Source organism: Phyllobates terribilis, unplaced genomic scaffold (genome assembly GCF_046119375.1).
Source record: "Phyllobates terribilis strain yellow unplaced genomic scaffold, ASM4611937v1 Scaffold_4__5_contigs__length_816908805, whole genome shotgun sequence".
Lineage (NCBI taxonomy): Eukaryota > Metazoa > Chordata > Amphibia > Anura > Dendrobatidae > Phyllobates > Phyllobates terribilis.
In genome coordinates this window covers 583929957-583942410 of record NW_027362764.1, presented here as the reverse complement: position 1 = coordinate 583942410, position 12454 = coordinate 583929957, and the positions used below count along the sequence as shown (strand labels likewise).

The window sequence follows — 12454 nt, the reverse complement described above, 5'->3', positions numbered from 1 at the left end:
CCTGGGGCTCTGCTAAAACACTCCCTGTCTCCTGTGACTGTGTTAACCCCTCTAGTTGCTGGATGCTTCTGGAGCACAACACTTCCTGTCTCCTGTGCTTGTGTTACTTCTAATAGTTGCTGGATGCTTTTGAAGCAACAGCACTACTTCTGCATGTCACAACTTGCATTTTATCAAAAATGTCAAACTATATACTGCCAGATGTTATGAGTTCAAGTGTATTGAGGCTGTAAACTGAATCTCTGACCACTTAGCTTGAATGACAAAATTATTCAATTGGATAAGGATGGAAAGGCTTAGGCTATAGAGCTTATTGGTAATCATGTGGGATCGTGATAAGTTATTTTGAACAAATAAAGCATAAGATGCAGACTGGTTTTCAGCTTTGGTCTGGATCCTTTGTCAGGCAATGAATATAACCCCATTCCATGCTCTTTCCACTGTCCTCCTCCAGCTTCTGCTGATGAAATCTTGTACATGCTCATTAAAAGCTGCAGTCTACATAGCAATACTGTATAGAAAAGTTTTTATCCGAGCAGCACTCTCAGTGTGGAGTAAAAGTTTGGCATATCACATCCGATGCAAGAGCATCGGATGTGATATGGTAATGACACTCTGCTCCTGCTCTGCAGCTCAGATCGTCTCTCATGAGAAGATCGCAGCACAGCTGCGGAGGAGATGGAGAAATTCATTGGGGGGAATCGCACTGCACTCGGTTGATATCAGAGTGCAGTGCGATGTTTCACACGCACCGATAGACTTATATCCGATCCAAATTTTGCATGCAATCGCAGCATGCTGCGTCTTTTTTCCATCCAATCGCGATCCGAGTGGAGCAGGAAAAAAACGCCATTGAAAACACAAGCATAGGATTAAATTGGTACGAGTGCAATCCGATTTTTAATCGGATTGCATTTATCCGATTTAATTTCAAGTGGGAGAGAACCCTTTCTAACACCACCTTCTGCTAGAACCAAGTACACCAGGGTAACGCTGCGTGCGTGTGTGTTACGCTACTGGCGTAGCAGTGCTAGAAACCAGTGGCTAAAGGCACACGAGCAGGAACAGCAAGCGGTTATAGATGTTCTTGGACATAGCAAAGGAGTTGTAGGTAGAGACAACTTCGTCTGGAACCCCATGAAAACTAAACTTCTTGTGTTTTTTTTAATTCCTTTCTGTCCAGCTAACTTGGAGTCATAGATTAGTTTTAATACTTTAAGTCTCACAGTTTCTGGAACATAGATGCAATACTAGTGTTGAGCCACCCCCGTAGTGTTCGAGTTCGGTTCGGTTCGTCGAACACCCGTGTGTTCGCCGAACTGTTCGTCGAACTGTTCGTCGAACACCTTCGAACACCGTTAAAACCAATGGCAGGCAAACAAAAACACATAGAAACACATAGAAAACACCTTCAAAGGTGTCCAAAAGCTGACAAACTGCTCAGAAGACATAACTAACACATGGAAAAGTGACAAGTACATATAGTCATGCGAAAATAAAAGAGGTGGAGGAGTAAAAGGAGGGGGAGACACAGATATAGGCATGTCATGCCCTTCTAAAATCCAAAAAGTGAGAAGCCGACACGGCCAGTCCGCTCCTGCCCGTGCCACCTCCGTGTCGCCGGGTTTGTGCCAGAGCCGCGGTGAACCCTGACGGCCAGCCCCCCTCTCCCAATACTGGTGCCTGTCCGCTGGTGGGTCGAGCGAGCCCCCCTGTGGTGGAGGCAGCTCTAAGCTTTTTAATTTAAATTGTCTCTCTAATTTGAATGAATACACTTTAAATCCATTTACAAGGATCTATTGGAGGGCAAGTCTCATGCCAGCAGCCGCGGTAATTCCAGCTCCAGTAGCGTCCACTAAAGCTGCTGCAGTTAAAAAGCTTTTATAAGGATCGAGCTCGGCTGTCCACCGCAAGGCATCCTACTGCCAGTCCCAGCCCCTATGCCTTGGGGTGCCTCCTGATGCTCTTCACTAAGTATCCCATGGTCCCGAAGCATTTCCTTTGAAAAAATTAAGTGTCTAAACTACAGGTGGTGCAGCTTGCTTAACAGCCGGGATAATCCGCTTACTAGCAGACACTGCTACTAGGCACAAAGTATTTCCTGGGCTAGATGCAGTTAAAAATTTGTAATTAGATACTCTCGTTGGATGCTGAGAAAGCATTCCATAGAGTCTCCTGGCACGCCATATATGATTCTCTTAAAAAGCTTGGGGTAGGGGTCTAGGGGACCCTTTTATAGCCAAAATCACGGCCCTGTATCGCAATACGTCACCTAGGCTGAAGATAAATGGAACTGTAGCACCCTGAGGGCTCGGTTGCTAAAGACGTATTGCACCTCACCCAGAGGTGTGATATCTCACTCTCAGGTAAGGATGGAGTGTGGATCAGGACCCGACACCTGCATGCATTACACCACATTGCCGTGGGGCAGGGCGACCAATATGCCCCTGAGATGGGCACGACAGTCCCTGTCCCTGGCTGGAGTGGGGGGAGGGAACACTGAGGAAGGGGAACCCTGTAGTGCAGGAGCAGGGAGGAAGCAGTTCCTGGGTGCATTGAGAAGGGAGTATAAAAGGTGGGCACCATCTTAGTTCAGTGCAGAGAAGTCTGAGCAGAAGTGGCAGGGAGCAGGGGCTCTGCATGAGCTCTGCTCCGGAGGCGGGCCTAGTAACAGAGGCCCAGGCCTGGAAGAGGGAGAAGGAAGGAAGAGGAGCGGAGAAGGCTCCAGGAACGAGGAATGAAGGGATCCCAGGGGTGCGGACGGGCGAGTCGCCACCGCATGCCCGAATCCACCTGCGTGGAGGGGTCAGGCCAAAGGGGGAGACCGGTCCCCGAACTAGTGGAGGCAGGAAACGACCCTCAGCTAGAAACCGGAGGCTCTGACATTTTATGTGGCGCAGCCCCTCGCTACACCCGCTAGGAAGGCACCACATAGGGTCAGGGAAACTGGCGCCAAGTTTACCAAGAGGAGGCCCGAGGCAGCCGGACAGAAGTGTTGGTAAGAAAGGCCAGACAAAGGACACACAAAGGGGGTCCTGTGAAGTGCTCCAAAGTTATCTGGGAGTTGTCTGAGCCCCTCACCTGGTGAGCACAGTACGACGTGGGCAGCCGTTACCTGCAGACGTGGTCTGGATAATAAGAACTGTGAGTAAAGGCCCTGAACTGCATCACTGACTCCGTGTCGTTACTGCTGCTGCCCTGCACCATCACCCCCATCCTCCGCATACACTGCCCTGAGGCTATACTCCTCCCGTGGGGAGTTATGCTACGCTCTGCTGCACCCACAACACCAGCCTCAGTGGTCTGCCCTGTAGCGGCGGTTCACTCTGACCGCAATCCACGGGTGGCGTAGTCGGACATTTAAACATGAAAACCACATAAATAGTTCCGCCACTGGTTTGACCGCCCTGAGCCACGGAACTGGGTCGCCGCCACGAAGACTACAACCACCAGCATCCACCAAAAAGGGTCCGGCTCCGGGTGTCCAAAGGCCCAGGGGGTGCGTCAGAACATTTTCATCACCTTTCACAATCACCAATGGGACAAGGCAGTGATGTCCTCTGTCCCCTCTCTTATACATCCTAGTGACGGAGCACCTGCTCTCATCAATTCGCCATAACCCCAATATTAGGTGGATTGAGGTGGGAGGCACCGAGTACAAGTGCTCTCTATTTGCTGATGATGTCCTAGTATATATCACTCAATCACATATATCCATCCATGCTGTTATGGCTGAAATAGATCACTTTGTTACATGGTAAAATTTTAAAATCAATGCAGCGAAGTCTGAGGCCCTCGATGTCTCCCTCCCCAAATCCATATAGGATTCCATCCAGTCCAACTTTTCCTTTGCCTGGCCCTCACAGGGTATCAAATACTTAGGAATTCCTATTCATAGAGACCTCTCCCATCTATGTTATCTTAATTTTGGGCCCTTTATTGAACAACTCCATACAGACCACGGTTGGCAAGTTAGAACTGTAAGATTCACTACGTGAACCACTGGTGTTTTGTGGAAAAGCACATGTACACTGCGTTCCAAATTATTATACAAAAAGTGTTTAGGAGTGATAAGGGAAGAATTTGTTTGTTTGTCAGTTAAACTCATTGATGGTGATGTGTGTCAGGGCTCTTTATATCACTGTAAGCAATTGCAGACACCTGTGCTAATTAGTTTGGCAGGTGTGTCCAATGAAAGGCAAGACTACTTAAGAAGGCTCTCTCACATTATTAAGCAGCCTACATTTTCTGCCAAAATGGGAAAGAAAAAGGATGTGTCGGCTGCTGAGAAGCAACAAATTGTGGAGTGTTTAGGTCAAGGCATGACTACAATCAACATTGTGCGATGATCAGGATGAAGTGTCCTGGCAATCAAGAAGTATGTAGCTGATTCACAGTACACACGTGTGCGTGCTGATAAGGGCAAATTGAGGACTCTTTCCTACAGGCAATTACGTCAGGTTGAAAGAGCAGCGGCAAAAAAGCCTTGTCATAGCAGCAGACAAGTTTTTGAAGCTGCTTGTGCCTCCAACGTCCCCCGAACAACAAGATGCAGGGTCCTTCAGAGGTTTGCAGCTGTGCATGCGCCATCCTGTCGACCTCCTCTATCCACTTCACACAAGCAGAAACGGCTCCAGTGGGCCAAACATTACATGAAGACTGATTTCAAAACTGTTTTGTTCACGGATGAGTGCCGTGCAGCGCTCGATGGTCCAGATGGATGGAGTGGAGGATGGCTGGTTGATGGACACCCCACGCAAACACGGCTACAGCGCCAACAAGGAGGAGGTGGAGTAATGTTTTGGGCTGGAATCATGGGGAGAGAGATTGTCGGCCCCTTTAGGATCCCTGAAGGCGCTAAAGATGAACTCCATAATGTATGTGGATTTTCTCAAACAGCACTTCCTGCCGTGGTTCAAGAAGAAGAACCGTGTATTTCACAGCAAGATCATTTTTCTGCATGATAATGCACCATCTCATGCTGCACATAAAACATCTGCATCTCTGGCTGATATGGGCATAAAAGGGGACAAACTTATGGTGTGACCCCCATGCTCCCCTGACCTCTACCCCATTCAGAACCTTTGGAGCATCATTAAAAGGAGTGTCTATGATGGCGGGAGGCAGTTCACATCTAAGCAACAGCTCTGGGAGGGTATTCTGTCCTCATGCAAAACAATTGAAGCAGAAACCATCCAAAACCTGACAAATTCAATGGACGAGAGAGTTCAGAAGCTCCTTTCGAACAAGGGGTCCTATGTGAAAATGTAACATCACCTAGAATAAAGTTTTGAGTTGAAAACTGTTTGATTTCAGTTTCTAACAACCTGCTAATGCTTATAATTTCAAAAATGACCATTTTTTTGGTCTTTATTAAAATGAAAAGGTTGATCGAAAAGTTTGGGGGATCTAAGAGTGTGGCAACCCAGTAGTCATGATTACTTCGAATTCTGACAATATGAGGGTCATGCTGCAGGTAGTGCAGCAAGAAGGCACTTATGTGCCTTGCGCATCTCGGAGCCCCAAAATTATTTTCCGGGCTAGATGCAGCTAAAAATTATTTTTAATTTTAAATCTGGTGAAGCTTTAGTATAGATGGCCTAATAGGATCAGTGCTGCACACTGCTACAAAGCCCAAATTATTTTCCAGTCAAGATACAGATAAACATGATTAGTAATTTGAAAGCTTAAAACGGTTGGTAGGGTGATTTTAACCAATCATCAAGCTTTTACTCTCCCCAGGATGACACAGGGGTAGAAAAGTCGTTTCGGATCCATGATTTGTTCATCTTTATGAACGTGAGTCTGTCTACATTATCAGTGGAGAGCCGCGTGCGCTTATCTGTCAGCACACCACCAGCAGCGCTGAACACACGTTCAGACAGAACGCTGGCTGCGGGGCATGACAAGATCTCCAAGGCGTAAGTGGCTAGCTCCGGCCATTTATCCAGATTGGAAGCCCAAAAAGAGCAAGGGTCCAGTGACACAGTCGTGGCTTCAATGTTTACTTGGAGATACTCCTGTACCATCGTCTCTAGGCGTTGACTATGTGTCAGACTTCTTGTCTCCTGTGGCCTTGCAAAGGATGGGCTAAAAAAGTGGTGAAATGATTCCGCAAAATTGATGTTACCAGCAGATACTGTGGTTCTGTTACGGTTTGAGTGCTGAACACTTGACGGTCCCACGGTTGGCAAGTTGGAACTGTGAGATTCACTACGTGCACCACTGGTATTTTGTGGAAAAGCACATGTAAGATTCTGCAACAGTCTCTGCTGATACTCCTGCATGCGTGCATCCCTTTCTATGGCAGGAATAATTTCTGCAAATTTACTTTTGTACCGGGGATCTAACAGTGTGGCAACCCAGTAGTCAGGATTATTTCTAATTCTCACAATTCGAGGGTCATGTTGCAGGTAGTGCAGCAAGAAGGCACTCATGTGTGTTGCGCATCCAGGAGCACCAAGTCCCTGTTGTGTTGGTGGCGAGGTAACAATCATGCTTCCTTCCTCTGTCCTCTCCCCCCAACCTCGCACAACAGAAATGTGATCAAGGTCTCCCTCATCTGATGAGTCTTCCATCAGTTCGTCCTCCACTTCTTCCTGGGCTCCTGCACCTTCCTCACTAGTTTGGCTGCTACCATGCGCCCTGGTAAAACCATCTCCCCCACCCTCACATGCCTGCCGCCTTGGTGCTGCCGACCGTCTGGACCTTGCAGATGTTAGCCCTTCCGCATACAACTCCTCCTCCTCTACTTCCTCCACCTCCTCTTGTGCCACCACCTGACTCCGAATTCTGTTTAACATGTGCTCCAGCATGTAAATCACCGGAATAGTCATGCTGATAATGGCATCGTCAGCACTAAACATCTTCGTCGCCATTTCAAAACTGTGCAGAAGGGTGCATAGGTCCCTGATCTGAGACCACTCCTCCAGCGTGATTTGCCCCACCTCTGAATCTCGTTGGCCCAGGCTATACGTCAGAACGTATTGCACCAGGGCTTGTCGGTGCTGCCACAGTCGCTGCAACATGTGCAGAGTTGAATTCCACCGGGTAGGCACATCGCATTTTAGCCGGTGAAGTGGCAGGCCCAACGACTTCTGTAGAGATGTAAGTCGCTGAGCTGCGGGATGCGAACGGCGGAAGTGAGCACACAGCGACCGTGCCCTCTGCAGAAGGCCATCTAGTCTGGGATAGTGGGCTAAAAATTGCTGGACAACCAGGTTCAACACGTGAGCCATACAAGGCACGTGTGTGACATTGCCCCGGCGAAGGGCCGCACCCAGGTTTGCAGCATTGTCGCACACGGCCTTCCCTGGTTTCAGGTCCAGTGGAGACAACCATTCATGAAACTGGTTCTCCAGAGCTGACCACAACTCCTCAGCTGTGTGACTCACATTTCCCAGACATTTCAATGTAAAAACCGCCTGATGACGTTGAGCCCTACTGCCAGCATAGTAAGGAGGTGTGCAGGATCCCTTCTGCGCAGTTAGAAAGCTTGTGGCATGACCAGACAGGCTTTGGGTGCAGGTGGAAGACCGAGAGGAGGTTGAGGAGGCAGAAGCAGTGGAGGAACTTTGACATAAAGAGGATTGACGCACAACTCGTGGGGACGGCAAGACTTGGACAGCAGCCCCTTGTCCTGCTGTCACCATAGTTACCCAGTGCCCAGTCAGCGACATGTAACGCCCCTGTCCATGCCTACTCGTCCAAGTGTCTGTGGTGAAATGCACCCTGTCACACACAGAGTTTCTCAAAGAAGCGGTGATGTTGTGTGCGACATGCTGGTGGAGCGCAGGCACACCTTTCTTTGAGAAGTAGTGCCGACTGGGCATCTGGTACTGGGGCACTGCGACGGACATAAGGTCTCGAAAATCCTCTGTGTCCACCAGGCGGAAAGGCAGCATTTCTGTAGCCAAGAGCTTGCAGATGGTGAAATTCAACCTCTTAGCTTTCTCATGGCTAGGAGGAAATGGTCTTTTACTTGTCCACATCTGAGGGACCGAGGGCTGGCTATTGTGCTTAGACGGGGTTGATAAGGGTGTCCCCGGCAAACTGCCGGTCTGTGAGGAAGATGCAGGCGGACATGTTAGGTTGCCTTGATCCAAAGGTGGTGCTATCGATGTCGGACAGCGCTCAACACCAGCTGGTGTTACCACCTCCAAAGAAAATGATGACCTGCCAATCACGCTGGCTGTTGCGGGTAAAGAGGTGGCAGGTCTGCGCCCCAAAACAGGTGTGACTGCTGTCCCCCCAGTCACAGAGGATGAAGAGGCCGCGGATGCACAAGATATGGCAGACGGTGATTGGCCCGGCCGGCTAGGCCGCATTGTAGCACACTGAGCTTCCCACTGCAACTTATGCTTCATGTCCATGTGCCGGTTCATGCATGAAGTACTCAAACTATGTATTTTTTGGCCTCTACTTAGCTTTTGCTGACAAATGTTACAGATAACACGAGTTGGGTCATCTTTATCGATCTGAAAAAATGCCCAGGCTATGCAAGGCTTAGCACCCATGCGACCTGAAGAGCCACCACGACTTGTGGTGAGAGGCAGAGTTGTGTTTGAGGATGCAGTTGTTGACGTGCTTCCAGTACTACGTCTCTGTCCAGGAAGGCGCAACCTGACCTCGTCGTCACTAGCATCTTCCTCCACCTCCTCTGCTGACCTCATCTCTTGGCTGACTGTGGGTTGACAGTAAGTGGGATCTCCGACCTCATCATCATCACCCTGTGCGTTATCACACCCGTCGTCCTCAGAGCCAACCTGTTCCTGCCCTGACAAAAAACTAAAGTTGTCGCTCCAATCAGGTATTTGAGTCTTATCATCGTCTTCCTCATTGTCTCCACCAACAGGAGTTACAGTTTGGGAATGAGGGTCTACATTATGGTCAGAACCTTCTGCGTCTGGTCCTGGATCCGACTCATAAAGATTCTGGGCATCAGTGCAGATCATTTCCTCGTCTGGATTCACAGAAGCGCTGGAGTCGACCTCTGATTCCCAGGCTATAGTATGAGTAAACAGCTCTGCAGACTCAACCATCTGTTCTACCTCACACTCAGACGGGCAGCTGGAGATTTGGGAGCTGTGAGGAAGCAAGTGCGATTTGGGTGACACCTTTGAGGACTGGAGTATTTGTGATGTTGAAGTTGATGTGGAGGAGAGCCCACTTAAAGGAGCACTTGATATCCGTTGAAGCACCTGCTGTTTTTGTGCCTCATCTGGAATTTGTAGCGATTGGCGTGGCCGTAAGAAAGGGATCTTATCACATTGTCCGCTAAAAGAAGTAGACATTTTAGTTTGGCTGGAAGATGGTCTTTCTTCTGCACCTACCCCACGGACACAACCTTTTTTCCCCTTCCCAACACGCCTATTCCCCTTTCCACCAGCAGCAGGCCTTTTTCCACTCATTTTGGTGGTTAACTAATTCACAACTCTGGAGTTGTTTGCACAAAAAAACAATGGATGGTAACCGAGCAGAGCTGAGTGGCCAAACTGTGGTATTAGGCCAAAACTATTGGCTGGGTTAGATGCAGAAAAAAATTATTTTTAATTTGCAACCTGATGGAGGTCAGTATAGATGGACTAATAGACCAAGTCCCACACACCGCTAGAAGCCCAAATATTTTTTCAGAGCTAGATGCAGAAAAAAATTATTTTTAATTTGCAACCTGATGGAGGTCAGTATAGATGGACTAATAGACCAAGTCCCACACACTGCTAGAAGCCCAAAAATTTTTTCAGAGCTAGATGCAGAAAAAAATTATTTTTAATTTGCAACCTGATGGAGGTCAGTATAGATGGACTAATAGACCAAGTCCCACACACTGCTAGAAGCCCAAATATTTTTTCAGAGCTAGATGCAGAAAAAAATTATTTTTAATTTGCAACCTGATGGAGGTCAGTATAGATGGACTAATAGACCAAGTCCCACACACCGCTAGAAGCCCAAATATTTTTTCAGAGCTAGATGCAGAAAAAAATTATTTTTAATTTGCAACCTGATGGAGGTCAGTATAGATGGACTAATAGACCAAGTCCCACACACCGCTAGAAGCCCAAATATTTTTTCAGAGCTAGATGCAGAAAAAAATTATTTTTAATTTGCAACCTGATGTAGGTCAGTATAGATGGACTAATAGACCAAGTCCCACACACTGCTAGAAGCCCAAATATTTTTTCAGAGGTAGATGCAGAAAAAAATTATTTTTAATTTGCAACCTGATGGAGGTCAGTATAGATGGACTAATAGACCAAGTCCCACACACCGCTAGAAGCCCAAATATTTTTTCAGAGCTAGATGCAGAAAAAAATTATATTCAGTTTGCAACCTGATGGAGGTCAGTATAGATGGACTAATAGAATGATGCTATGCCCAAAAGATTTTACTTCACTAGGTGCAGTAAAAAAATTGGTATTCTATACACAGGTGTTATATCTTGCAACACAGATAGGCTACTCCACTGACTAACACACTCTGCAATAGGCCAAAAAGGATTAGCTTTGCTAGATTCAGCCAAATGCTGTGAAAAAAACTTGCACAGCACTGGCACAGACCTGCCTGGCAAAAACTGATAGGAACTCATGTAACCTAGTCCTGAAAAGGACTCCAATTACAATTAGTCTTTACTCCCACAACCTATCTATTTAAGAGTACAGACCTCCCTGATAAAAGTCGTAGGAAATGCTGTAACCTAGTCCTTAATAGGACTGCAATCACAACTATTCCCTACTCCCAAGCTATCTGTATATTTGTGCGAAAATTGGCTTGAAATTAACAAGGTATAGCACACACAGCAACAGCGGTGCCGTCTAACACGCAGCTGCAGCAGTGAGAAAATGGTGGCGACGGGGAAAATGGCTTGGTCTTATAGGGCAAGGACATGTGACATACACTGCCAATCACACATGCCCTTGCTTGTGTGAAAAAAAGCACTTCGCTCCGTGTGTGCGCTGCTGATAGGCTGACAGATTGCACCTCCCCACTGCAAATGCGGGAAAGAGAAAAAAAAATGGAGATCTTCATTGTTCCTGCAGAGATCCATCCCCTGCCCCTCCCCCCGCCCCGCTGTACACTCAAACTGCGTATTAACATTAATTTTCATCATTACTGAGAAAAAATCCAGTTATGATTTTGGTGCACGAACAGTTATCGAACATAACCTCGAACAGCCGAATTTTTCTCAAATTGTTCGTGTTCGCCGACCGGCTCGAACACCGCCCAAAACAGCTCGAATTTGAGATTGGCGAACAGTTCGAGTAGATCAACGCTCATCTCTAGTCCATACGTTATTTTGAAAGGTAAGAGATATATCATCTGGTGGATGCATAAGAATTGGGTCTGTCTCGTATGCTTCCCGTGTATCTTCTAGCAAGTCTTTGTTATGGATCAGGAAGTTGTTGGTGATGCAGCTGTAGAAGGATCTTTGGAGAAGATCCTAGATAAAGCATCAGCCTTACCATTACGGGAGCTAGGTCTGCAAGAGATAACAATGTTGAATCGGTTAAGAAAGAGTCTCCATCGAGCTTGGCGGGGAAATAAACATTTGACAGACCTGATAAATTCAAGGTTATGATAGTCAGTTAGAACAACAATTTGTTGAGCTGCTCCTTCTAGATGATGTCTCAATTCTTTGAAAGCAGCTATGATAGCTAAGAGCTCTTTGTTCCCCACATGATAATTCTTCTCTGACACAGTTAAACTTTTGGAGAAATAGGCACAAGGATGTAGCAAATCGTTTGTTCCTGTTCTTTGTGATAGAATGTCCCCTATTGCACCGTCTGAAGCATCCACTTCTACAATAAAGGCATTTTCAGGATTGGAATGAATCAGTATAGGAGTTGTGGTGAACTTCGTCTTCAGGCAAGAAAAAGCATCTTGTGCTTGAGGAGACCAAACAAACGATTTGGCTTTCTTTGTTAACTCAGTGATTGGTGCAATTATACCTGAACAATTCTTAATGAAACGTCTGCAAAAATTGGCAAAGCCCGCAGGTCGTTGGACTTCTTTCACATTTTTTGCCATTGGCCACTCAGTGATGGCTTAAATCTTGCTAGAGCCCATTTGCAATCTTTGAGTAGAGATTATATAGCCCAAGAATTGGATCTCTGTTTGATGGAACTCACGTTTTCCACCTTAATATAAAGATGGTGGGTTCTTAGATGCTCTAGTACAGTTTTCACATGATTCTGATGCTCTTCTGCAGAATTAGAAAAGGTTAGTATATCATCCAGATAAATGACTAGAAATTGATCAAGCAAGTCTCTGAAAATGTCACTAACGAAATGCTGAAACGTTGCAGGAGCATTGCACAGTTCAAACGACATGACTAAGTACTCATAGTGTCCATAACATGATCTGAATGCCGTTTTCCATTCATCACTTGGTCTAACACGAATCAAGTTATATGCCCCTCGAAGATCCAATTTTGTGAACAACTTTGCATGATGAACTC

At 46.8% G+C, this 12454-nt stretch overlaps 1 protein-coding gene across 1 annotated transcript in view; it reads left to right on the top strand.

Annotated features, from left to right (window-relative positions):
- The window catches only part of LOC141264689 (histamine H3 receptor-like), a 30413-nt gene extending 18838 nt beyond the window's left edge, over nucleotides 1-11575 (top strand). Inside the window, exon 4 of the mRNA XM_073676954.1 lies at nucleotides 11372-11575. Within this exon, the coding sequence (XP_073533055.1) occupies nucleotides 11372-11575 (204 nt within the window). The remainder of the gene's footprint in view (nucleotides 1-11371) is intronic.
- Nucleotides 11576-12454: the final 879 nt, after the last annotated feature.